Source organism: Anolis sagrei, chromosome 4 (assembly GCF_037176765.1).
Source record: "Anolis sagrei isolate rAnoSag1 chromosome 4, rAnoSag1.mat, whole genome shotgun sequence".
NCBI lineage: Eukaryota > Metazoa > Chordata > Lepidosauria > Squamata > Dactyloidae > Anolis > Anolis sagrei.
In genome coordinates, this window is record NC_090024.1 from 146,777,161 (window position 1) to 146,804,901 (window position 27,741).

Genomic DNA, 27,741 nt, shown 5'->3' on the forward strand with positions numbered 1-27,741 from the left:
TATATATATACAGTGCCATGAGTAAAAGGCATTCCCATAACACTGAAAGTCCTGGGACATTTGCCTTGATTGCAGCCTTGATAATCCAGCCTTCATTAGTCTGCATCCATCTTTCATTTTGTCCTGATGATTTTGTGTGTGTATGTGTAAGTAGATTCAATTAAAGATATTTAAATTCTTGTCTTTCCCCCAAATGTGCCGTGGCCACTCTCCTGATAATTGCATCTTCTACTGGGAGGATATCAGTGTGTGGAAAGCTGTACTCACACTGAAAATGTTGACTTTAAGGATAGTTGATAGAACACACATAGATTCAAAATCATGAATTGTGTTTTTAAGAACTAGATAATTTAACCTTTAGTCCCCCTGCTGACAAAACTGCTATATTACAACTAATTATGAGAAGCGGGGTTTCAAATGGATTCAACTGATGGAAATTGGAACTGATGGCTTCTGTCTCTCCTACATTACCTTTTTTTGTTTGTTTACTGCATTTAATTTTTATATGTTATGTTTGTTAACTTTGTATATGTACTTGTAGCTGTGTGAATATACTGGTGATTAGGAATTCATCAGATTCATTTTATTCAGTTGACTATTGATATTTTCAGAATTAGTGAAACTGGTTTTTTTTAAATAGATGCTTTGAAGGCCTGCTTCATAAGCAACTTGATTTTGTCATACTCGATTGGGTTTTTTTTTTTGTTATACTAGAACTAAAATTATTAGAAGTTTGGCTTATTACTTTCTTCAGGTCATTGTACTGATACATTACATTTTATCTTAGATTCATTACAATTTTTATTTGTAGGGAGAAATATTATATTGGAAGGTGGCTTATATATATTCTACATTCATAAATGAAAGCACGTAGCATTCTAATTATCAACATATTGCTTTGGCTGGTTTATTTCTATAGGTTCTTGCCTTTGTGCTTATAGCTTCAACGTTGATACCTGCACACATAATTCCAAAGCTGCTGAGCTTTGTGCTGCTTTACCAGTTCCACCAAGGTAAGGAATGCTGTAAACAGTATTTTCATTAGAAATGTATTTTGTGTTGCTATTCTACATTGGAACTTTATAATGTATGTGTCTAAGTATTATGTTGGAAGCAACTGCTTGCTGGTTTATTTATCAATTTCTTATTCTTCATATCTGGGGATTTGGAAATACATTTAAGTGAATTTTTAGCAACAAGTAAAATAATACAAATATTGTGTACTAATTCATGGCCCAGAGCATTTTTTTTCTTTGTCTGGATTGAATTTACCTATAAGTAGGGGAAATGGTTGGTCTTTACTGATTGCAAAGAATAACACTGTTCGGGTGTTGTGAGCTTTCTGGGCTGTATGGCCATGTTCGAGAAGCATTCTCTCCTGACATTTCACCCACATCTATGGCAGGCATCTTCAGAGGTTGAGGGCTGGGTTGGAAATGAGGCAATTACCTCACCCGCTGCGCCACCTCAGCCTCTTTGTATATACTATACATATATTATCTATATTATATAGAGTAATAGTATATATACCTTTTCCTCCATAGTATATATGTATATAATACTTTCTTTGGATCATGGGGTATATAAATAGGATGTGGTATGGTTTATTGAGGCACAAAATTTAAACTGTTTTATTGCAATACTTGAATTACACAAAAAGGCACGGGATAAAGTAGATCATTTCAGATGAATATTTTAACTGCTCCATCATGAGTGAAGAAGTGCATCTGAAAGCATTTTGTATCATGGTTGAGTTATTTCTTATTTAAAGCAAAGGTGATGAAAATCAACACTCCATGTCTTGTCAGTAAATTATTAACTGGGATGGAATGCTGCACTGATTAAACATTTTATGCTTCCTCGCAAATGTGCGGGTTTATTTAACATCTGGTCTAAATACTCTAAAGTCACCAGATCCTGTTTGATCTTGGAAACTAAGTAGATTCAACCCCAGTTAATACTTGCATGGGAGACCACCAGTGAATATCAGTGTTGTGTGTTGTATTTCAGAGGAACTGGCAGAACCACTTCTGGGTATTCCTTGCCTGAGAAAACCCTATGAAATTAATGTGACTTGAAGGCACATGCGCGTGCACACAACTGTGAGAACGTAGAGTGTTTCTCTCTAGTTATAAAAAGCAAGAAACTTTGGTTGTTGCTAATATTTTCTCTAATAGTTCTAGTTCAGGGAGATAGGGCGGAATATAAATAAAGTTTTATAATTATTATTTTAAGGCAGAATATAAATAAAGTGTTGTTGTTGTTGTTGTTGTTGTTGTTGTTGTTGTTGTTACTATTGAGAAGCCCCTGGTGGCACAATGAGTTAAACATTTGTGCCGGCAGGACTGCTGACCAATAGGTCAGTGGTTCTGATCTGGGGAGAGCGGGTTCAGCTTCCTCTGTCAGCTCCAGCTCCCCACGTGGAGACATGAGAGAAGCCTCCCATAAGGATGGTAAAACATCAAAAACATCCAGGCATCCCCTGGGCAACATTGTTGCAGATGGCAAATTCTTTCATGCCAGAAGCAACTTGCAGTTTCTCAAGTCACTCCTGACATGAAAAAAATATTATTATTATATTTATTATAATTATTATAATTACCATCTGTCAGCTGCAAAAGGTCACCATACTCGGAACTGCATGCATTATTCGCGGATACATCACACAGTCTTAGACACTTGGGAAGTGTCCGTCATGTGATCAAATACAAAAGCCAGCATAGTGATCTTGTTTGCTGTGTATTAATCTTGATATGTATATAATAATAATAATAATAATAATAATAATAATAATAATAATAAGGCCTTCTGAATGAAATTTCTCAAAACAGTATAAGCAGCATGTATAGAAGCCATGGTAATGCCAGCATTCCCTATTCCATATATTGAATTATGGGTTTCATGAGGATATGCATAAAATACTTGCACCTGACATTGTACCAAATGGCACCACTCATCTGTTGATCTCTCACAGATAAAAAGAGCATCTGGAGCCAGGTGTTGTGGCATGTTAATGGAAACCTGTATTCGTCTGGAATATTTTTATATATTGTGTTAAGAGAATATAATTTTCGTAATATGCTTTTCTTTTACAAATAGAAAGACATAGCCATGTCAGTCTGGAATATCAATAGGCAAAGGACTCTTGTATCACCTTAGAGCAGGCATGGGCAAACTTCAGACCTCCTTCCAGGTGTTTGGGACTTCAACTCCCACAATTCCTAACAGCTTACCGGTCCAAGTCCAAAACACCTGGAAGGAGGGCCGAAGTTTGCCCATGCCTGCCTTAGAGACTAACTGAGAAAAAGAAGTTGGTAGCATAAGCTTAGTCTCTGAGGTAGAAGGTCCCATGGCAGACTTTTAAAAGTACAGTTATATGATAAGGGCCCTTCCACACAGCCCTATATCCCAGAATACCAAGACAGAAAATCCCACAATATCTGCTTTGAACTGGGTTATCTGAGTTCACACTCAGATAATGTGGGATTTCTTGCCTTGATATTCTGGGATATAGGGTTGTGTGGAAGAGCCCTGTTTAAGAATCTATAAATGTATTTGATATATTAACCCCAGTGTCTTGCCTGGTTTTCTTTTCAGCACATCTTTCCCACTGTTTAATCGATGTGTTCCACAAAATGCTGAATGCTATTCCCAGTTTTCCTCCGTATTGATAGATATGGCTAATGAAATGGATATTTTTCATCGTGTTCTTGGTGGACTAATGGCTGGAAGAGATACTGTAATAGGATTATGTATCCTTGCATTTGGTAAGTTAGTTGTTACTTCATCTAATTGTAACACTTCCTGCAAGACCTTTTTTTGAACTGGTTGAATTTCGTTATATAAGATATTTTAAGTATTTCTTGCTGATGTAAGAACTGTTTCCAGTTAGACATTTCCCAAGAGGATCCCTAATAATGGATTTAACTAAAGCTCCTTCCACACAGCTAAATAAAACCCCACATTATCAGCTCTGAACTGGAATATATGGCAGTGTGGGCTCAAGACAACCCAATTCAAAGCAGATATTGTGGGATTTTCTGCCTTAATATAGGGCTGTGTGGAAGGTCCTGTGGGGTTGTCTGTCATACATGGAAGTTAATTAGTTCTGTGGCAGAAGGGGCTGTTTTTGTTTTTGAAAAGTTATTAAAATGTAGAAAAGATACAGAATAATTATCCTAAAACAGACCTATCTTGCTCATTGCTGTTAAAGTGGGAACATAGTGCTATAATTCTGCAGCATGAAAGGGCTTCTTCATAGCAGATTTTTGAGAGGAAATTCTGGGACAGATATCCTTATCTAGCAAAAATATATTAGCCAAGAAAGAAAACACAATTATAAGGCTTGTCCAACATCGAAGCTATTTTTAATGTGTTTTTAGGTGCTGAATTTTTTTAAAAAACACAATAAAATGTACTACACACAATTCTTTCATAAAGTTCATTGCTGTTTTCAGTCACAGTTTTCAATATAAAATGATAAAGCAAATTGTGAAAAAGCTGCTACATGATGTCATGATCATTTTGGGATCGAAGAAGCCAAATTCCTATCAAACCAGCATATATTTTGTGACCTTCCATTTTGCATGTCTATGTTTTAGGTCAGGTTAAATGACTTAGTAAATAGAGGCTGAAAATGGGACAAGTAAAATGAGGAAAATGACATTACAAAACTTTCATTGTGCCCTTCATTGTGCACTAATTTTTTAGATAAATGAGAAGATTCGTAAATCATATTTGAGAATCACATTGAAAAATATTTCAATAACACACTGAGAGAGAATCCAAATGAAGACTAAATGGATAGTTTTTGAAGAAGAGAAGTTTTACCATAGGTTTCTAGCATGATAAGCTAAGAAGGAAGGAGTGGCAGTGGTGCAATGGGTTAACCCCTGAAGGTCGGCAGTTCGAATCTGTGAGACAGGGTGAGCTCTCATTTGTCAGCCTCAGCTTCCCATGCAGGAACATGAGAGAAGCCTCCTGCAGGATGATAAAACATCCATGGCATCCCCTGGGCAATGTTCCTCCAGACAGTCAATTCTCTCACACAAGAAGCGTCTTGCAAGTTGCTCCTGACTTGATTTAAAAAAAAAAACTAAGAAGAAGCATAAGGAACCCCCCCCCCCCCACCATCACCACCACCCAAAAAAAAGAGACAGTGGCAAGAGTGAAACATTGGATCAGCCAGTTTTGAATAGAATTAACAGACTAATATACACAATGAATTACAGATCAATTTAGTCATCATGATAAACAAGTCAGTTACTACCTTTTTCTTTTTTTAATTGCAGTCTTCTCTATCATAATGATGTTAACCTTCAGATTCATCAGTGTACTTCTGGTCCGTATATTCCTTACATTGCTTGTATTTGGATTGTTATGTAAGTATTTATTCTTCCAATATATATTTAGCAAGGTTGGGCCACCATACTAGTGTTAAAGGGCTTATTAGGTCTTTCTAGCTCTCTCCTTCCATGGGCTTCCACTCCCCAGCCCTCCTGCACTTCTACAGTTTTGGAATCCTCTAGAGCAGGGGTCCTCAAACTTTTGAAAAAGAGGGCCAGGTCACAGTCCCTCAAACTGTTGGAGGGCCAGATTATAATTTGAAAAAAATATGAATGAATTCCTATGGACACTGAACATATCTTATTTTTAGTGCAAAAAACACTTAAAACAATACAATAATTGAAATGAAGAACAATTTTAACAAATACAAACTTAGTAGTATTTCAATGAGAAGTGTGGGCCTACTTTTGGCTGATGAGATAGGATTGTTGTTGTTGTGTGCTTTCAAGTCATTTCAGACTTAGGTTGACCCTGAGTGAGGGCTGGGTAAATGAACTTGGAGGGCCGTATCCGGCCCCCGGGCCTTAGTTTGGGGACCCCTGCTCTAGAGCAGAAGTTCTCAACCTGTGTGTCCCCAGATATTTTGGCCTTCAACTCCCAGAAATCCTAACAGTTGATAAACTGGCTGGGATTTCTGGAAGTTGTAGGCCAAAAACACCTGGGGACCCGTAGGTTGAGAACCAAGAGTGAAAGTCTTCCTCCAGAAGAACAAAATGATCCCCATGTTCAAACAGCAGCTCTTTACACACATGCAGATTTCTGGAAACCCACTCTCAGCTGCAGAAAGTCCTGTGATAGCATCACTGTAAGTTGGAAATAACTTGAAGGCACACAACAACAAAAATAACAGATCCATTCTTTAAGCCCTGAGAAGAAAATACTTAATTAAGATTATTTTTCTCCCATAATGATCACAGTCACAGTCATCACTTGGTTCTGAGGGCCCTTCCACACAGCCCTAAATCCCAAAATATCAAGGCAGAAAATCCCACATTATCTGCTTTGAACTGGGTTATCTGAGTCCACACTCAAATAATGTGGGATTTTCTGCCTTGATATTCTGAGATAAAGGGCTGTGTAGAAGAGCCCTGAATGGGAGATTCAAGGCAGATAGAAGCACACAGGCTATATGCATAATTAATGTGGGCCCAAAAATCCTAAAGGCATCAGCTCCCATCTGATAGTGGAAACCAACCAGTACCAGTCCTTCTTAGTACTTGAATGGGTGACCATCAACAATTACCAGGTGCTATAGGCTATATTTCAGAGGAAGGAACTGGCAAAACCACTTATGTGAACTCCTTGCCTTAGGAAATGGCATTCATGGGGCCACCATAAATCAGTAGGTGGCTTGAAGGCACATATATACACACACTCACACATCTACCAGTAAATTAAGTAAATTAAGGAGCTGAAGACCAAATTAAGTATTCTTGAAAAGGATTTGAGGAGTGATTTTGGGATCGTGGTTCTATTGTGACATATCATGTTGAAATAATTTCCAAGAATCTGGTAAGGAAGACATCTTCCTCAGAATTTCTGAAGTGCTAGTACTCTCTCCTGTCATTCATTTTTACAAATAGCATTTCTTCTTGTATAGAACTTTGGAGAAGACTCCAAATGTTTTTGTTTTTGTGTAAGAAAATTGATCTGATCTTTCTCTAGAGCAGTAGTTTTCAACCTATGGGTCCCCAGGTATTTTGATCTACAACTCCCAAAAATCCTAGCCAGTTTACCAGCTGTTAGAATTTCTGGGAGTTGAAGACCAAAACATCTGGGGACCCAGAGGTTGAGAACCACTGTTCTCTGACTAGCAAACCATGTGTTCATTTTAGTAATACAGTCCCTGAGTTACAAACATCCAACTTACATATGACTCATAGTTAAGAATGGGGCTAATATAACAGGAAGTGAGAGAAATCTACCCCTTAGGAGAGAAATTCCCTACTGAAAGAAATATCATGAGAAAAAGGAGTCTCAGCTGAAGCTTTCTTACCAATCCTTGTTTCCACAACAAGCGGTAAATGCTTTTCTCTACTCTCTATAAAAATGTTTACCCAGGTAACTATTACATCTGGCCTTTTCTGTAGCCTTTAACATTATCCCGTTGACATTTAGAATGGAAGGTCAAATACTATTATGTTTTCCATTTTGTATCAGTCTTTTCGTTTTCTTAAAACTTTCACTTGAAAGACTTCATTGTGTTTAGATATTTGCTGATAAATGAGCTCACATCTTTCCAGTTTGAATTAACATGTTTGCGTGTTTGTATTTGTTCTAGTTGTTTCAGGAATCATGTGGTGGCTATATTATAATTACGCTAGTCAGCCCAGCATAGAATTGGAAACCGAAAAGGAAAATATGAAATTATTACTTGGACTTTCTATTGTGTCTACAATTATCACGGTAAGGCACTTTATCTCAGAGTCACTACCACCTGCCTCGGCAATTTGTTCTCAACTTAAAATAAGGTGGTACTTCATGATAACCTAACAATAAACTTGAAGGCTGTAGTTAATTTTGAGTTTTTGCAGCAGCAGCTCATGGGATGGGGCGTGTTGCTATAAGCCTCACAAGTCTCACATAAATATCATTGGTTTTTACAACTCATTAGAAGCCTTTGTGAGAGAACATCATCCACCTTGTCATGGTTATCACTCAGCAATGGTAGGTAGCAAACAAGCAATAGCCATTATTCAATAGTAAAGGCTGGAAGTTATGTTACCTTCCTCCTTTCCTTTATATCATCTCTCTCAAACTAGGGGCACTTCTAGGCATGACTGAAACACGGCGAAACAGGTTTTAAAAACTCACTTTGGCTTAAGTTTACATTTCCATTGCCCTCCCAAAACTCGGACTTTCAATCGGGATGGCATCCAACCACCCCGAAGCCCACTAAAAGAACCCCTTAGAAGTTAAAAAAAAAGTACCCAGCCACCATTATATTCCTCGGTTGCTGTGAATTTTCTGGGCTGTATGGCCATGTCCTAGAAGCATTCTCTCTTAATGTTTCACCCACATCTATGGCAGGCATCCTCAGAGATTTTGAGGTCTGTTGGAAACTAGGCAAGTGGGGTTTATATATCTGGGGAATGTCCAAGGTGCGAGAAAGAACTTTTGTCTGATTGAGGCAAGTATGAATGTTGCAGTTGGCCCGCTTGATTAGCATTGAATAGCCTTGCAGCTTCAAAGCCTGGCTGCTTCCTGCCTGAGGGAATCCTTTGTTGGGAGATGTCAACTGGCCCTGATTTTCTTATCTTCCTCCTGACACCCTCCTGGCACAGGGAAATGATGAGACCGGGGGGGGGGGGGGGGGGAGAGAGAGAGCTTCAGGTGTTTAATTACCTGATATTTAATTAATTTGTTTGAATGCCTCTGGTGAAACCGCAATAGCTCTCACTTTTAAGGCCTGTCTGGTTGGGTCCTAGTGCTTTCTATATGTGTTGGGCTACAGCTACCAAAATTATGGGAACTGAGTTCAAGATGAGTGCCAACGTTTGGGAAGGCTGTCTTGTCCCCTTCCTTTATAGACAGTTATCTTCATTGCAACATGAGTGCTTGCTGTTTTAAATAATTATTTGCTTCCTTCCCCTCCTTTTCCCTCTTATCTTTATTTATATCCTGATTTTCCTCAAACTCAACAGACTTGAAGATTTCAGCTAATTTAACATAGCTAAATATACAAAATATACAAACAACTCTGATAATAAATATCCATTTTTGTCTACACTTGTCTTTGATTCCAAATGTACCACATAATATTATCTCAAACACTGTATATATTATAGTGATATCATTGTCAGTGATGCCATTACGTGATGCCATTGTTAATGAAACCATAGGCAGATGGTTCTAGCTCAGCCATGGGCAAACTTTGACTCTCTTGGTGTTTTGGACTCCAACTCCCACAATTCCTAACATCCTAATGGCTGTTAGGAATTGTGGGAATTGAAGTCCAAAGCACCCGGAGTGCCAAAGTTTGCTCATGCCTGTTCTAGCTAATGATTTTCATAAGGATGGCATATGTGTATTCATTGTTGATTATGTCACAATGCCGTTCACTACAATGATAGATGACATGTGCTTTGTTTAAATTCTTGTCATGTTCTAGCAAAGAAAGAGAATATGATCTACTAAATGTAAAGCAGGGGTCCTCAAACTAAGGCCCTGGGGCTGGATACGACCCTCTAAGGTCATTTACCTGGCCCCCGCTCAGGGTCAACCTAAGTTTGAAACAACTTGAAACCACACAACAACAATCCTATCTCATCAGCCAAAAGCAGGCCCACACTTCCCACTGAAATACTAATAAGTTTATATTTGTTAAAATTGTTCTTCATTTTAAATATTGTATTGTTTTTAAGTGGTTTTTGCACTACAAATAAGATGTGTGAAGTGTGCATAGGAATTGATTGATTTTTTTTTCAAATTATAATCTGGCCCTCCAACAGTTTGAGGGACTATGACCTGGCCCTTTGTTTAAAAAGTTTGAGGACCCCTGATGTAAAGTATGAGACCATGTCATGGGCCCTATATGACACTATCAGGTTAGCTGAGAGTGGTTTTGGAGGCTTCCAAAACCAGTAAAAATATATCTTGTTGCTAGCACAAGGGGGCAGCACCTATGCTGATGGAAGACAAGCTGCTTTTGTAGTTTCCAGTCCCCTTTATACAGCTTTACATTATGCTATAAAACTGCGTTATTACTGGACAGAAATGTTTAAAAGAGGCATTAATTTGTGTTTTGATATTTCCTTATGCATCAATATGACAGTTCTCTTGAATGTGTGCTTCTTCCTGAAAAAAAGTGCTGCAACGAAGAATTTAGTAATTTGTTTACTCTAGAAGGGTCGTTCTCTCCTAAAACCTTTGAATGGAACAGCAGATCTCCTACATATATTCTTATATGGAAGGATGGTATAAAAATCATGTTATTGTTGAGTCTGATATTGAAATATAACCCCCAAATTTTGTTGATACAGTAAATAGACATTCTAACATGTTATTTCCTTTTGTTTCATAGGTCATTCTACTTTTTCTGATGTTTATATTAAGAAAGAGGATTCACGTGGCTATACAGCTATTCCAAGTTGTCAATAAAATCATTGGCAGTGCCCCTTCTCTGCTTTTCCAACCTTTTTGGACTTTTATAATACTTATTTTGTTCTGGGTGTACTGGGTAACCGTGCTACTTAGCTTAGGAACTGCAGGTAAGTAAACATTTTTAAAATTAGTATTTATTTGCTAAATAAGTGCATATATTCTTGCAGATTACAAGTATACTTTTTAAGGAATTCCAATACTCTACTGAGGATATGTAAATAAATCCAATCCTATTAGATCCTACACGTCCATATGTACCCCCATATCTGTAAATGATAAATAAATAAATAAATAAATAATATTTTATTTATCTTCTGCCCTATCTCCCCAAGAGGACAGATTACAGTACACATATACGGCAAACATTCAATGCCTTTAAACAATTAACAAAGACAGACAGTACATAAACAGAGGTATAGGCTTCTCATCTTTTTCCATCTCTGGCATCTGGAGGCTGTGCTCAACTCCACCCATGGGGAGGTGCTGTCGCTCCATCTTCCATGCTGAGGAGCTTTGTTGTCCGTAGACGTTCTCCCAATCGAATTGCTGGCATGTCTGCATGGGTGCCTTTTATTACCTCCCTGCCAAAGCGGTACCTATTTTTCTACTCACATTGCTGTGGACTTATTTTGGATGATAGCAATGCTATTGAAATGAATGATTTCTCACAGAAGCTTTTCATGGATTCACATTGGAGAAATTAGAAGCTCTCTAGAAAAAATATCTCTGTAGCATTTCCAGGTCCTCCAGGAGTACTATAGAATTATGCTATAGTACCTAGAAGATGCATAGAGTGAAGACTGGATATTGTATTGTTTTTGTGTCCCTGAAAGACATTGACTAGAATCCTGTTGAGGTCTCAGTATAAGTTGCAGATTACAAATATACTCTTTAAGTACTGCACATACAACATTTTTATTGCAGAACAGTTGCATTCAGTTTGTGGTCATGTAGTCATGGAAATCCAATATCCAGTCTTCACTCTATGCATCTTCTAGGTACTATAGCACAATTCTATAGTACTCCTGGAGGACCTGGAAATGCTACAGAGATATTTTTTGAGCATGAGCATCAGCACTGTACGAGTAGTTGTGTGTTTTCACTGTGTAATTGTGTGTTATCATAGGACATTCATTGTTGCAGTGGAATGTACTATGCACTTCGGTATAGCCAAAACAGTGGTTCCCAACCTTGTTTTGACTAGGGACCACTTGACCAGGGACCACTCTCCAACATTAGTACCAAAAGGGTTACAAACCAGTTTTTGGTCAACTTTAGATTCGATTTGGTTACTTGGGGTGCTGATTCAGAACATTGTATTGGATAGACCACATCGTCTCTAGTTTCTGATACAGAACATACGCTATCCAGTAGTCACCATCTGTTCGCCCACAGAAAACCATATTTAATAATCTAGAGCTGGTGTGGTAGTAGTAATCTTTCATGGGTAGTCAGCCTCTCCCTTCCTGACATCCCTGTTGCCTTGGCACTCTAAGAGGGTGAGGCAGCGGGCCATATTTTTGTTCTTATGGACCACTGGTGGTCCATGGACCACAAGTTAGGAACCACTGGTCTGAATTATGGTTTAATACCTAAGCAGGACAGCGGCCACTAATAAGTAAAAATCGGAGGCAGAGGACTACAAAATTTAAATTAAAAAGTGTAAGTCTGTAATGAGGATAGCAGTGCTCCTGTCATTGGCCTCACAAATAGATATGTGAAGAAGGTGATGATTTTAATACATTTGAGCACATTAGAATATGGTTACCATTACAAACTGACCACCGTATATTGGGATATACAGCACTATATACAGCACTAGTTAATAAATAGTAGCACAACCATCCCCTTTTATTGTAAGGATGGTGTAATACAACCTACTGGCACTATATGAATGTAATATAATATTTTGGCTACTATATCTTGACTAAAAGTGCCATAGCTGTTCAGCTCTGCTTTAATATTGCATTCAGAATATGTTTTGGCTAGAGTTGCTGTAAAGAGCTGTTTTGTATTTCACTTAACTTTGGTTCTTGCAACCATAATTTCTCCAGGCTTCCTGGAAACCCTTCCTGGGCTGTGGAGGTCTTCCTGTTTTGATCTGTTATACAGCATGAAGGTCAGCCTTGCTTAGCAAAACGGCCTCCCTTTTTCTTAGCCCAATTTGAAGAGGCTGGGCAGCTGTGACCTTGTGCTAAAAAGGAAAGTAAGTGATTCCATTCCTTTTCAGAACACATAGCTGCTGTCACAATAGTAAAGTGCAGTATATGGACAGTGTTCTTTTTAATGCATATAATAATGAAATATTTTAGAAGAATCAAAGAAGAGTCACATTTGTGTAGATAGCACAAAAAATGATAAAGAATATATATGAGTGAAGCTTGATAGGCAAACATCTACTAGCAAGTAGTGTTCACTTTGTGTTGTCAAAGGTTTTAATGGCTGGAATCGCTAGGTTTCTGTGAGTTTTCCGGGCTGTAGGGCCATGTTCCAGAAGCATTCTCTCCTGATGTTTCGCTGACATCTATGGCAGGCATCCTCAGAGGTTGTAAAGTCTGTTGGAAATTAGGCAAGTGGGGTTTATTTATCTGTGGGATGTCCAGGGTGTGAGAAAGAACTCTTGTCTGTTTGAGGAAAATGTGAATGTTGCAATTGGCTGGCTTGATTAGCATTGAATAACCTGGCAACTTCAAACCCTGGCTGCTTCCTGCTTGGGGGGGATCCTTTGTTGGGAGGTGTTAACTGGCCCTGATTGTTTGAAGCTGGCCAATTCACACTTGCCTCAAACAGGCAAGAGTTCTTTCTCCCACCCTGGACATCCCACAGATATATAAACCCGACTTGCCTAGTTTCCTTTCCAACAGACCACACATCCTCTGAAGATGCCTGCCATAGATGTGGGCGAAACATCAGGAGAGAATGCTTCTGGAACATGTCCATACAACCCAGAAAACTCACAGCAACCCAGTATTCACTTTCTTTTAATCTTCAATCACTAGGATTCTTTTTTAAAAGTATTTGCATTTTGTAAGCTGTTTGTTGTTGTTCATTCGTTCAGTCGTCTCCAACTCTTCGTGACCTCATGGACCAGCCCACGCCAGAGCTCCCTGTCGGCCGTTACCACCCCCAGCTCTCTCAAGGTCAGTCCAGTCACTTCAAGGATGCCATCCATCCATCTTGCCCTTGGTCGGCCCCTCTTCCTTTTGCCTTCCACTTTCCCCAGCATCATTGTCTTCTCTAGGCTTTGCTGTCTCCTCATGATGTGGCCAAAGTACTTCAACTTTGTCTCTAGTATCCTTCCTTCCAACAAGCAGTCGGGCTTTATTTCCTGGAGGATGGACTGGTTGGATCTTCTCGCAGTCCAAGGCACTCTCAGCACTTTCCTCCAACACCACAGCTCAAAAGCATCGATCTTCCTTCGCTCAGCCTTCCCTAAGGTCCAGCTCTCACATCCGTAGGTGACTACAGGGAATACCATGGCTTTGACTAGGCGGATCTTTGTTGCCAGTGTGATGTCTCTACTCTTTACTATTTTATCGAGATTGGACATTGCTCTCCTCCCAAGAAGTAAGCGTCTTCAAAATCTAATTAGACTTCCAGTATATTGTAAAGTATAAAAGTGTTGGAAAGAGTGTTTTCAGATGAACCATCAATTGCAATCCAATCAAACACCTAAAGTCAGAAAACACAAGGTAAAATTATTTTATTTCTTGCCCACTTCTCTACATGACTTGATGTAGGGCACAACATTATTAAAAACTCATCATCAAAACATTCAGAAAAATACATATATTAAAACATAATAATAATAATAATAATAATAATAATAATAATAATACATTTATTTATATTCTACTTTAACTCCCTGGAGGGGAGATAAACATTCAATGCCTTTTTACACAACAAACAATGATATACAATATAATACACAGACAGAGATAAAGGCCTTCCCCTTTCTCTCTCTGGCATCTGGAGGTGATGTTCAACTCCATCCATGGGGAGGTGCTCTTGTTCCATTTTTCCATGCCGCGGAGCCTGTTGTCCATAGACTTTCTTCAATCATTGATGACATATCTGCATGGGGCGCCCTTTTACCTATCCGCTGAGGCGGTACTTATTGATCTACTTGCATTACATGTTTTCAAACTGCTAGATAAGCAGAAGCTAGGGCTGACAGTTGGGAGCTCAGCCCAACTTGCGGCTTCGAACTGCTAACCCTCTGGTTAGCAGATTTCTTTCAGGTAGTGATTTAACCGCTGCGCTACCACATTATTTGTATTTCTATAAAATATGCGCATTAAATACACAGAACAAAGATTAAAATACAGTAGACACTGGATATAACTTTAACATTCACAGTTAAAATTGCCATAAAACTTAATTCTACAGGACTGAAATATCCTGTATTAACACATAGAAGTCAGAAGTAGCATCAAAGTACTTGTTATTTAGAAGTAACCTGTTCCAATGTTAAAATGCATGCTAACATTATTTATGCAGAAGTGATTACTAAAAGGTTGGCTTTTTCTATGTCTTTTAAGTGACAAGAGACAGTTATCATTCAATCCTGGTTCTTCTCAAGCTGTCACATTACAAAATGTTAAGTTTGAAGCAGTGGCTGTAAAATTAATTCAGTTCATGTCTGTGTAATCAAATTTGCACATAGAAAAGATTTCCCGGACAAGGTCACCGAGCTGTCCTTCAGTCAAGTCACAATTACACTTCACTCAGCAAGTATTCCCAATAGTACTGGTTGTGCTTGGTCTGATAGTATATCAAATGTCTACAAATTTCCCCAGCTCCCTCTACAAATATGCAGTGGCATGAGGTAGCGCTAGACTGCTGATAAATCCTGCTTATTAACATTACATGCTGCAATTCTGTCGCATTCCAAAATGAGTGCATCTGGGGGGCAGAGAATTCCTATCCCTGCTTTTTTGTTTGAATTATTATTATTATTATTATTATTATTATTATTATTATTATTTAATATATTTATACACTGCCCTTTTCACTGCCGAGGGGGGACCCAGGGCGGCTTCACAACAAGCATTGTACGATGCTATCATTATCATAAATAATCAACAAATGTATTAAAACGTTAAAACAGTTCATTAAAACACTTGATTAAACATAATAATACCAATTTGCAGTAAAACAAGCAAAAGACATACAATCTAAAAACATTCATAGAGATGAAACTTCACACTTCAAGTAGCTAAAATTTAAGTCTATTGTTTGGAATTTTTGACAGGTCTTTCAATTTGTTTCATCTGCTGTTGTTTGCGGTTTGTTAATTGTCTTTTTTACCTACTTATTCCACAAACAGTTTAATAGTTTGTAAAGAAAATGTATGCTTTATTTGTTCATGGGTGCTTTAAACACTATTATGGATAAAGATGGGATATCAATGGAAATAATGAAAAGGAAAGTGGACAGGCAATACTGTTTGTGTGCAATAATTGTCAGTTCCACATTTAGAAAGTTGGAAAGGCAGCTGGTCCATAATCATGCTATCTAGCAGAGTATGGACTTCAATTTCAAGTACTTTAATTTTTATCAAAATACTACTACTAATAATAATAATAACAACAATAATAATACTTTGATAAAAATACTAGAAGTTGTTGTTGTTGTTATTATTATTATTATTATTATTATTATTATTTCTTACCCGTCTCTCCTTGTAGCTCGAGGCAAGTCACAGAATAATTAAAACACATAAACATTGTAAAAAATATCACAAATACACATTATTAAAATGTATTTCTATAAAGCTACATATTAAATAAAGTTTATTATTTTTATATAAAACATATTTGTATAAAATACATCTCTCTGTGTATCCAAGACCTCACAATGGCATCCAATACATTTTGCCAGTTTTCTTTTATGTGTGTCATTAGTAAGAAAAATGAATATGTAAATTTTACGGCTGCCTGAATGGCTGTAATCAGATGAAACTGTGCAATGCAAAAGACATACTAGGCTGCATTCACAGGCATTTTAAATTATGCTCTCTAGCAGTATCAGGTACAAGCCATCTATTTTAATTGCTAAAGAAATGTGTATAATAATTTGTTCAAGTATGAGCCAACAAAAGTTTCTAGCTTTGACTTTTATCTTTGTGCCCAATTGGGTTGAAACAGTGCTCTGTCTAAGCTGATGTGAATTTGCCCACCTACTGACTACAAAGATTCAAGCTTTTCAGAGAACCAGCTAATGTGTTTCCAAATGGATATTGGAAGCCATCCACCTTCACCCTCTTTTCTTTCAAGCTATGTTGTGCATTGCCATAGGTTTAGTATAATTTCAAATCATTTCTGTATTGACATATGGGGTTCCCTTTTCTCTAAAGAAAGGATTCTCAAAATTTTTAAACAGAGGGCCAGGTCACAGTCCTTCAAAGTGTTGGAGGGCCGGATTATAATTTGAAAAAATAATAATTTGAATTCCTATGCACACTGCACAAACTGTATCTTATTTGTAGTGCAAAAAACACTTAAAAACAATACAGTAATTAAAATGAAGAACAATTTTAACAAATATAAACTTATTAGTATTTCAATGGAAAGTGTGGGCCTGCTTTTGGCTGATGAGATAGGATTTTGTTGTTGTTGTGTGCTTTCAAGTCATTTCAGACTTAGGTAGACCCTGAGCGAGGGTCGGGTAAATGACCTTAGAGGGCTGTATTCGGCCCCCGAGCCTTAATTTGAGGACCTCTGCTCTAAACCTTGGCTTGCCACATTGGAAATCAGTTTCTCTTATATCCTCAAAACAGCCATGTAAAATCATGGCTTGTCTTGTTGCTGAGAGCAGTAGACTGTTTTGAGTGAGCCCTCAATGGTTTGCAATCTCACTCAGAAGAATCTGGATGGGCCTGTTGACTATCATTTGAAGAAACCACGAAGTGGAAGAAATAAAATAGGGAGGACCACAGGGGGTCATCACTCATGCCAGTCTCACAGGCTTGATCATCTGCTCCTGAGGCAAGACTGGTCAAGATCTAAAGTTCCATGAGGAACTTGTTCCAGTTGAAACATGACTGAAGTCTTCCAGATAGTTTCTTCTGGTTTCCATTGGCAAGTGAAATGACTTAAAGGAGAAAAGTCATTGAATTGGAATCTCGCGCTCTTTCTTCTTTCCAAAGATTTTCTCTAGGTTCATTGTTTGCCTTTTTTTCAAATAGGGATTTCTGTTCTGCAGTCGTCAGTTCCTCAGTTCCTCATATTATCAGATACTGATAATATGAACTCAAGAGGAACTAAAGCCCGGCCCCCGAGTTGTGGCCAGGCTTTAGCACAGCAGGTTAACCACCAGCTGCAGTAAATCTTGCCAATCGGAAGGTTTACAGTTCGAAACCCAGGTCGGGGATGAAAGGAAGAAGTTGGGCCTTTAGCCCAACTTCTGTCTACCTAGCAGTTTGAAAGCAGTATGTGAGTAGATAAATAGGTACTGCTTAAAAGCGGAGAGGTATTTAAGGCACCCATAAGGAAATGCCTGAAAATGCAGGTGATTTGATCAAAGAGGAAGTTTACAAACAAAACGCTTTGGCAGGGAAAGTGGAGCGACAGCCCCCCCCCCCCCCCACGTGGCCGGAACCAAGAACAAGCCTCTAATATGCCGAAGATGGGAAGATGTTCCTCTATCTATATACAATTGTCTGTCTTGTCAGTGTATAAATGGCATTGAATGTTTGCCGTATATGTGTTCTGTGATCTGCCCTGATGAGTCCCCTTTGGGGTGAGAAGGGTGGAATATAAATACTGTAAATAAATTACTCAGATGTTCATTTATCATACTGAGCTGGATTACTTTCCATTACTGTGATGCCAGTGCCCCTGGTCTTTAAAAAAAACTAGCTTGATCCTCTTGAGTTGGAATCTCAAACCAAGCCACTGGAAATTAATGGTTCTAATTAAGCCGAGCAATAAATTCACTCCTGGTTTTCTTATAATATTTAAAGAGCTATCATGCAAATAGTATCAACATTTGGATCATATCTTTAATGTTTGCAGCAAAACCTGACCTGGAGACCACTGACCTAACAGCTTCTAGCTGGGTTCTGACAGGTTTGGAAGATTATTGAACATTATTCTGTCTTTTGACAAAACATTATTCTGTCTTTTCTGCTCTGCAAACTATATTGCTAGCTATATTTATATATCTGTAAACTATATTTACAGATGGCTGCAATTAAACACTATCTATTGTATATCAACATGGGCCCACCGCAAAACGTATTGGACAGAACTGTTTATCTAAACCAAAAAATATGATTCTCTTGTAAACACATGTAATAAGTAGTCTGTTTAGCCGTAGTGGGTTATATCTAAAGTTTTGTTACTTTAATTATTGTTACAAGGAGACACTTTCTGGAGCCTGACCTTGAAAGTAAAAGCCTTTCCATTGTGAGCAGAGTGTCCTTGTCATGAAAGTCATATGTTCAGCTTCTGAGAATGAAAACAAAACAACCTCCCAGGACAATATGCCTGCCCTTACAATTGCCTCTCTTTTTCAGTCTTTCTTCATCACAGCATTAGAATTTGTCATAATCTCATAACGTTACAGCCAGGCTTAATAGGAGTAGTTTGTCAGTAGATTTGTTATAACCTTTCCTTGGGGTTTTTATTTTTATTTGCTGTTGATTTTTTCTCTCAAGCCAAGGTTTTAAGTGAAGAGCATCCATATTTTATTTGAAAAGGTATATTATTTTTAATATTGTTTTGTTACGTATTACATTTAAATCCTGCAAGAAAAAATAATAAGTTCCTGGCTGCTGTTGGGGGAGAAAAACAGACTATTTCAAGTCTGACTTAATATACAAGTCATACTCATATAATGGGGGAATAGAAACAAGTTATTCAAATACGTTTTTTGCTTGAATGGCCTATTCTATTAGACATGTAGCGTGCTCTCGGTATCCACTAAAGCAGTGGTTCTTTACCTGTGGGTCCCCAGATGTTTTGGCCTTCAACTCCCAGAAATCCTACCAGCTGGTAAACTGGCTGGGATTTCTGGGAGTTGTAGGTCAAAACACATGGGGACCCACAGGATGAGAACCACTGCACAAAGGTTTGGTGCCAGCAGAACGGACTTCTTTTCAGTGCAACTGATGTCTGGCATTATGAAAATGGAACAATTAAAGATGTGTGACTCTAGATTATGCGTTAGCAACTATGTCTGTACCCTGCACCATATTTAACTTTTTAGCTATTTTCATAGAATTGCAATCATTTGCAATTTGTCCCCTTTTTGAACTGGTTTCCATTTTCAGATTTTGTGTAATCATGAACTATTCTTAAAGGTAGGTTGCAAGTACATTTCTAACCTTTTTAAAAGTTCTGTAAAATGGCCAACCTTGCATTTATTTATACATCTATGCAAATTCTACACTTGGGAATTCTACACATGCTCAGCTGAATATTATACAAACTATACATAGAGTCCAGTTGGATTGAGAAAATGCACATTAGAGGAATATTACTACCTTCCAAAATATTCTTGCTTGATGAGTCATTATACTATATTTCGGTGTCTTTTTAGGGAATGCTGAAGTCATTTCAGGAGGGCAAGTGGAATACAGAATTCGATTTGGCATTCGCTATATGTGGTGGTACCACTTAGTTGGACTTATTTGGACAAGTGAATTCATTCTAGCATGCCAGCAGATGACAGTGGCAGGAACAGTGGTTACTTTCTTCTTCAGTCGGTATGTGTGACACTCAATATCCTTACCAGAGTTTTCAGTTCTTATTACTTTTTTTTGTATTTAAACATTTAATTTATAACCAAGGAAATGTTTTTAAAAACTCATAGATGCTTGATCCATGATGTTTAAAGCCACAATCTTATATCTATTTCTCTGGAAGTGAAACTTATTGAATGAGTCTTGCTTTGGAACAAATGTGTACAGGATTGCACTGAAATTTAACAAAATGGGGAGTGAACCACAATCGGCACTGTTTTTGTTTAGTCACTAAGAGACAAGTCTTGCTAAAGTAGTTCTGTTCCCAAAGGCTATTTCTGTCACAAACTCAATAGCTACATTCAAGCATAACACAAAACTTTATTTAAGTACTACATGAGTAGCAATCAATATGTAGGAGAAAACAGTTTGTTTTATGTGGAAAGTTGGAGAAAAAGTGGCTTGATTTAACAATGATTTGCTTAAACAAGTTAACTCCAAACTGTGGTTTATAATCCTGACGTGTTTGGTTGGACAATGGCTGAAATCAACCCCAGTTTCCTATTTGTACAACAGGAGAAAATGTGGCTAATAGAAAGTAGAAGCAGATGTTTCCAATCTTCTTGTGGCTGCAAGAAGAGGTCAGTGGAAAACAAGTCTGAGTACATAATGCTAAGCTTCGATGTAGTGTTGCTTCCAAACCAAGCTAGTATTTATTTATTTTTATTAGGCAACATATAATCTTACAACTTGGAATAACAACATTTTACAACTTTACAGGCATTTTGTAAGGCTTGTTGAGATAATGTATTAAAGTATGTCCAATGCCCTAAGTGCTATACAAATGCTAGGAAAACCGTTGATTCATTGAGGGTCTTTATGTTCACACCCACATGTCTGTAACTGTTAGTACCAGAACTACTGTACTTGCAGCCGAAGTCAACATCTCTGTCACCAATAAAACTACAATTCAAGAAAAAATTATTTAGTTTTAGCCAGGAATGAATACTGTAATATCCAAAGAATTCATGCATTGGCAATCATTGTGAAGCACTTAACCCTCCTGTTCATAAAGTCTTGCTAAGTAAATTGCAATTTTTTTCAGTTATGCTCTAAATTTATTGTGTCATGGTTGACAAACATTAGCCAAGATCAAATAAGATATCAAGTGGAATGTATATCTATTAGACTGATGCTAGTGGAGGGTAATGTTTTCCTCCCTGAGTGTCATGGGTTCAAACTCTTGGAAACAGCTACCCTGTAGTCATTGTAGCCATATAGATACATTATCCTAAGAGAAGCCTTTGCTCCCAGAACATCGTAGTTACAGGCAGTCCCTAAATTACCAAACATCCAACTTACAAATGACACATGTTAAGAATGGAAATAAAAGTGAGAGAAATCTATCCCCCCCCCCCCCCAAAAGGGAAATCCATTCCTGAAAGAGTTAACGTGGGGAAAAGGGGTCTCCAATGAAGCTTTATCACCATTCCTTGTTTCCACAACAAGCCAAACTTTTCAAAATCCAATCATCACAGGGACAGAAAATGAGATGACAGCAAAACAAACACAACAGGGGTGTCAACCCTTCTCTGTGCCATCCAAAGCTTAAAAGCAGAGGCTTAGATAGGGAGAGGAACTTGCGGACTGCCTGTATCTCCTTATGCAGCATTATTAAAAGTACTTAATAATAGTGTAAGCTCAAAGTAAGATTCTGGGCAATAAACAATAACCTCTTTACAAGGTGAAACTCATATTTTAGAAAGGATTTTAAAGTTTTATTGTTTTCCTCATGAAGTTAAGAAATAAAGTTCATTCACTATGTCTTACATAATTATGTGCCCCCCCCCCCCCTCTCATTGTTTGGATTTATTTCAGTTTCTTCAGATATCTCCCATATCTTTGGTTGTGAAAGCATTTTTGCCTACATAAAGCCTTCCCCACTGTTTATCCTTTTTGGGCTCCCCTCAATTAGATATTTTCTATTCCTATCTCATCCAGGGTTTTATCATTTTACCTCGTCCATATTGTGTTAATTTGCTTTATTTATTTTATTTTGCTACTGTATATTTTATTCTAATGTAATTTTTTGTTGTCTGCATCCTGTATTTTATTTTGCTGTATTGTATCTTTGGGCTTGGCCTCATGTTAGCTGCCTGGAGTCCCCTTTGGGGAGATGGTGGCGGGATATAAATAAAGATTATTATTATTTTGTTAGCCACCCTCATGTTAGCCGCCCGGAGTCCCCTTTGGGGAGATGGTGGGGGGATATAAATAAAGATGATGATTATTAGTTTTATTGTGTTTTGGTATATTGTTTATCGTTTGTTGTTTTGTTGTTTAATATTGCTTTAATTGTTTTTAATTTGCTTTAGGTTTTGTATTGTTATGTTGTGTTTTGAGGCCTTGGCCTTTGTAAGCCGCATCGAGTCCTTCGGGAGATGCTAGCGGGGTACAAATAAAGTTTATTATTATTATTATTATTATTACTTTTATTATTATTATTTGGGCCAGACAAGGTTGTCTCTATCTGTAAGGCTTATTTCTTGGATGACAGTCCAACAGTTTGTTTTTAAAGCCATATTTTATGGAATCAGTGCTCACACAAGAATGCAACTTCATCAGGGGTTTTTGAAGGAGACATATTATTGGTATTTATGTAGAGAAGAACTGATGTTGTGACTTTCCAGAAAGAATGTATGATTTTTAGCTGGTTCCTGGAGGAATTTGTGTATATAATGGTTCTTCCAATCCTGTTTCCCCACTAGGAAAAACTACCATATATGGATGTCAGCAAAGATTTATTTGAGAGTTTCATATTTCTGACTCTACTTATTACAAGATAACATTTTTAAAAGACTTGTCATTTCACATCTTATTTTGTTGTGTATGAAGAAGTTTGTCTCTATCTAGAGAAACATAAAAGCTTTCACATAATTGCAACAGTGTATAATCCTTTCACGTTAATATATTAGCGAGTAGAAATGGGGAGTACAATGTAGCAGTTATATTTTTTGTACTACAGCTCTGGAGACTAGAGTTCAGATCCCTGCTTGGAAATCCACAGAGTGAAGGGGTCAAATCATACTCTCTCTCAACCTCGGAGGAAAGCAAGGGCAAACCTCCTCTGAACAAATCCTGCCAATAAACCATAATGAAAGCATTCGTCTTAAGGGCACCATAGGTTAGAAATTATTTGAATGCACACAATAGCAACACAGTAAAATTTTATTACATGATCATTCATGTAATTTGGCAAAAATGTCCCCAAAATGTATACACACTTTAATAGCTAATAGTAGCTATGGTGATTATTTGGAGGTTAAGTAAACATATTTATACTGAAAATCAAATATGCCCCTTGTAATGTCAAAGCAGTTAAAATTTATATTGCAATTTTACAATCTCTCTAACATGGAAAACTATATTTGGGTGGGGGAAGGATCCAAAGTTATACACTGTTAAGATGTATTCATATTGAGTTCTTTGGAACATTCTGTATCTATTATGTCTGTGTCAAACTGTTTTCATATAGAGAGTGTGTGTGTACACACGTACACACATATATATTAGAGAATTTTAGAGAGAGAGAGAGAGAAGCTAGCTAGCAAATATGTCATGTGAATTGAAAATATTTCATTTATAGTCATCTCTTTTGCTTCAGTCCAAGAAGTCTCCAGGCTCGGGTAGGAGAGGTGCAACAGGGCAAATTAGAGGCAGCAACATCTAGTCAAAGCAGTAACATCTAGCCAAGTAGCAGTTGGAATAGCAGCCTAAGATCATGAGAGGAGTGAATCTTGAAAGGCCAAAGCCCTGGGTTTAATGAAGGCTATAATTTAGAGCAGAAATTGCTCCTAGTAGCATGTGTTTTCAAGGACTCAGGCTTATAAATGTGGGTACTTTATCCAAAGTTTCTTTTGCAGCCAGGTACTTGTTCAAATGGCTTGGGCTTTTATCTTTTGAGACTCTTTCAGACTGGGAGGAGACTTTTCAGACTGGGAGGAGATGCTACCATGTCTTCAGACTTTATACATCCTTTTTTTCTTTCAGAGTGCAGCACCCCATGCCATTTCCCCCACATACTCAGGGCACACAGAAGCAGCCATTACTTTAGCATCCCCTGTGCTAGAAAATTGGAGAATTCCTTCAATGACAGCATGATACATTCTGAGCACACCACAGCACAGGATAAATATTGTGTGGAATATATTTGGAACATGGAAGTAAAGGTCTGTAATTTGTGATTCTCCAGGTGTTGTTAGACTGCAACTCCTATGTTTTTCACCATTGGATATGCTGACTAAGTCTGAAAGAGACTCCTGTGTATTCATGTAAACTGCCTTCCACTATCAAGTGTACCCATAATGGAAGCGCAAGTGAATTGGTTTATTTCAGGCCAGATAGAGATGTGGATCCCACCATTGTTTTCTCAATCTAGCACACTACATCCTCCCTCCACATAATCTTCTGCTGTAAAAAAAATCACTGTGGTTTCCTACATGTCTTTGTGCTTTTGGTATTCCTTTTGAATACAGCTCCACCAAAATAGAACTGTGTGTGTGTGCTATACCTAACATTCATTTCATGCCACTCCTTTGTAATGCTAAGTTATATATATTTGGGTTGGAAACATTATGTTTGTAAGGCAAAGTGTGCAGTTTTATAGCACTGAGCACTCTTCCTGTTATTTGTTTTCTTTGTAGAGGCAGAAAAAGTAATGCAGTAGTGGAATGTAATGAATATAGAAAAGCTAGTGTTATTCACAGGCTTTAGTAGCATGTCACAAAAACTTTGTCTATCACAGTGCTTACAGAGCCATTCCATTTAACTAGTAAGCAATTACAGGAAATAGAACAGCCTTTACCTCAGCAAACCTGCTTCCTAACTACGAAAAGCAATCCATTAGCCATTCTGCAGTCTCCCCATAAGTGGAATTAAAAGTGAGGAGGATGGAGAGTTGTTTCAGCTGGATTAGATTTCCAGGAGACATCTGTTTGATCTGGAACAACCGTTCTGAAATTGTACTTTACTCTCTTTTATTTTTGACGAAGGATACATTCCTTAGAGGCCTTGAAAATTTAATAAAAGTAATAAGAGTTTCACTTAACAGCTACTCTTTCATGATTTGTGAAAGCAGGGGGTCTGTATTCTGAAAACAGCCTTTAGAAAAGGAACTTTGTCTTATGAGATTAAATACTGAAACTTTGGAAGCTTTAGTTGAGTGGCAGAGCAAGTTGGTGAGTAAGAGTCAAAATCCTATATCAGCAATAACATAAACTGAAAGGCAGAATCCCCCAACATCACCAGAACCTATCTTACTTTTGGTGATGTTAGCTGGGGGATTCTAGGCATTTCAGTCCAAAAAAAGGTGTTTATCACATTATAAGATTGTCAAGTGATTGTGACGTTGTCTGTTGTCTCCATGAATTCTTTCATAGGGTTTTCTTGTATATGCATGTGTGTGTGCACACATACCTTCAAGTCTACTGTCAGTTTATGGTGGCCTCATAAATTCTTTCATATGATTTGTGTGTGTGTGAGTTCCTTCAAGTCTCATGTCAGGAATTTGTTCATAGGGTTTTAAGAAATTCTCAGAAATTGTTTGTCAGTTCCTGCTTATGAATTGTCACCTACAGCACCTGGGATTATTTGATAGTCACCATCATACAACCATATTACAGGTTGGGATATTGCCCCTGAGTAAGAGTTACTAGCAACAGCCCCATAGTACATATCGTGGTTATTACTGTTGGCTAGAGGTAAAGATGTGGCCACGATGGTACAGCAGGATAAACTACTGAGCTGCTGAACTTGGTGACTGAAAGGTTGGTGGTTTGAATCTGGGGAGCAGGGTGAGCTTCTGCTGTTAGCCCCAGCTTATGTCAACTTAGCAATTAAAAAGCATACAAATGTGAGTAGATCAATAGGTACCACTACAGGAGGACGGTAACGGCAGTCCATGCAGTCATCCCAGTCTCATGACCTAGGAGGTATCTACAGACAACGCCAGCTCTTTGGCTTAGAAATGAAGATGAGCACCACCCCCTGGAGTCAGACTTGACTAGACTTAATGTCCAGGGAAAACCCTTACCTTTACTTTAAAGGTGGATCTAAAACTGGTTTACATTGTGTGCTTGCATTTTCAATATGTCTGTTGACTTATGGTGACCTTGTGAATATTGTAGAGTTTACTTAGGCAAGACATTCAGCATTTTAGCAAACCTTTTATTTATTTTAGAAAACCTTTTATTCAAAACTAATAGTACGTATGACCAAGTTAACTGAAATAATCAGATCAGATAGCCCTAGTGAACAAAACCGTTTTGAGTTTTCTAGAAACAACTTGGAAGCTTATTAAAATGTTTTCAGAGATCATTATTTCTAGTACCTGCCTCCACTTTCCATATTATTTTCATTTTAGTGGCAAATGTACTGATCTTTTTCAATATAACAGGTGGGAAGGAGATCTAGTTAGGCATTCTTAACTTGTCTCCATGTTTTGCTGTTTGTGCACCCAAATGGAGGAAGCTGCTGGCTATATTGCCTGCTGAAAGCCAAGTAGAATGATATTCTTCACTGGAAATGTTCTGCTAAAATTGCAATAAAGGAATTTCTTTATCAAAGGCTTTGTTAACTGATTAACCCATTAATGATTTTTCCCAAATCATTTTAACCATAGTAGATATCCAATACAAATATGACTATCATAGCCATGGGAACATTATCCATACTTTTACCTGCCTACATCTGAAAAAATATATCCCTGCTAGGACTTTTTAAACTCATCCAGGAAAGTCCATGCTATACTTCCTCCAGAAGTTACCATAAATTGTGTTGGAGGACCAGGCAAATTGCTGGAGAGGATACATTTCTATGGATTTTCTCACTCCTCCAGGATGGCTCTATGGCAGGCATTCTCAAACTGCAACCCTCCAACTGTATGAGTTTCCAACATGCAGAAACCCCATCCAGCTTGTTCAGTGTCTAGGAATTCTGGGAGATAATGTCCAAAACACCTGGAGAGCTGCAATTTGAGGATGATGATTCTTATGGTAACATCTTGGGGAAATTGTTTGTTTCAGTATCTTTAACCACCATTTCCTGTTTCCACAGTTAGTTAGAAATACAATTGAAAATCTCCAGTTTGTCTTAGTTAATAATGTACTTAGCGAATCCAACAATTAATCGAATTGCAAAAGTGCAATCTGGTTTCTTGTTTTCAGTTAAAAAAAATCATGTTTAATATGAAGGAATAAACTTGGTCTTTTATAGGTTATATATTCGGTTACTATTTTCATTTAAATATTTTGTAGCCATATATTTACCTAGCAGGACAAAGGATTTGTATGCTGAGTTTATGAAAAGACATTTTCATTAAATAAAATTCAGACAAAAGGAGGAATCTCTTTCAGACACAGAAGTATGATATTTCTCACAAAGTATGTCAACATTCTTGTTTTACATAGAAATCCAGCACTTACCCCTGAACTGTTCCCCTGGCCTGGAGAACTTAAATATATGCATACCATTTTCCTGGTATTTCCTAGTAAAAATAATGTGGTGTATGCATACATAAAGATAGCCTTATAGCTGTAATGTAGCTA

The 27,741-nt window shown here is 37.7% G+C and overlaps 1 protein-coding gene across 1 annotated transcript in view; it reads left to right on the top strand.

The window, feature by feature from the left end:
• SLC44A3 (solute carrier family 44 member 3) overlaps positions 1-27,741 on the top strand; it is a 64,385-nt gene that overhangs the window by 15,993 nt on the left and 20,651 nt on the right. Inside the window, exons 5-10 of the mRNA XM_060773960.2 lie at positions 920-1,013; positions 3,598-3,767; positions 5,292-5,381; positions 7,628-7,752; positions 10,370-10,556; positions 19,996-20,161. Coding sequence (XP_060629943.2) covers positions 920-1,013; positions 3,598-3,767; positions 5,292-5,381; positions 7,628-7,752; positions 10,370-10,556; positions 19,996-20,161 — 832 coding nt within the window. The remainder of the gene's footprint in view (positions 1-919; positions 1,014-3,597; positions 3,768-5,291; positions 5,382-7,627; positions 7,753-10,369; positions 10,557-19,995; positions 20,162-27,741) is intronic.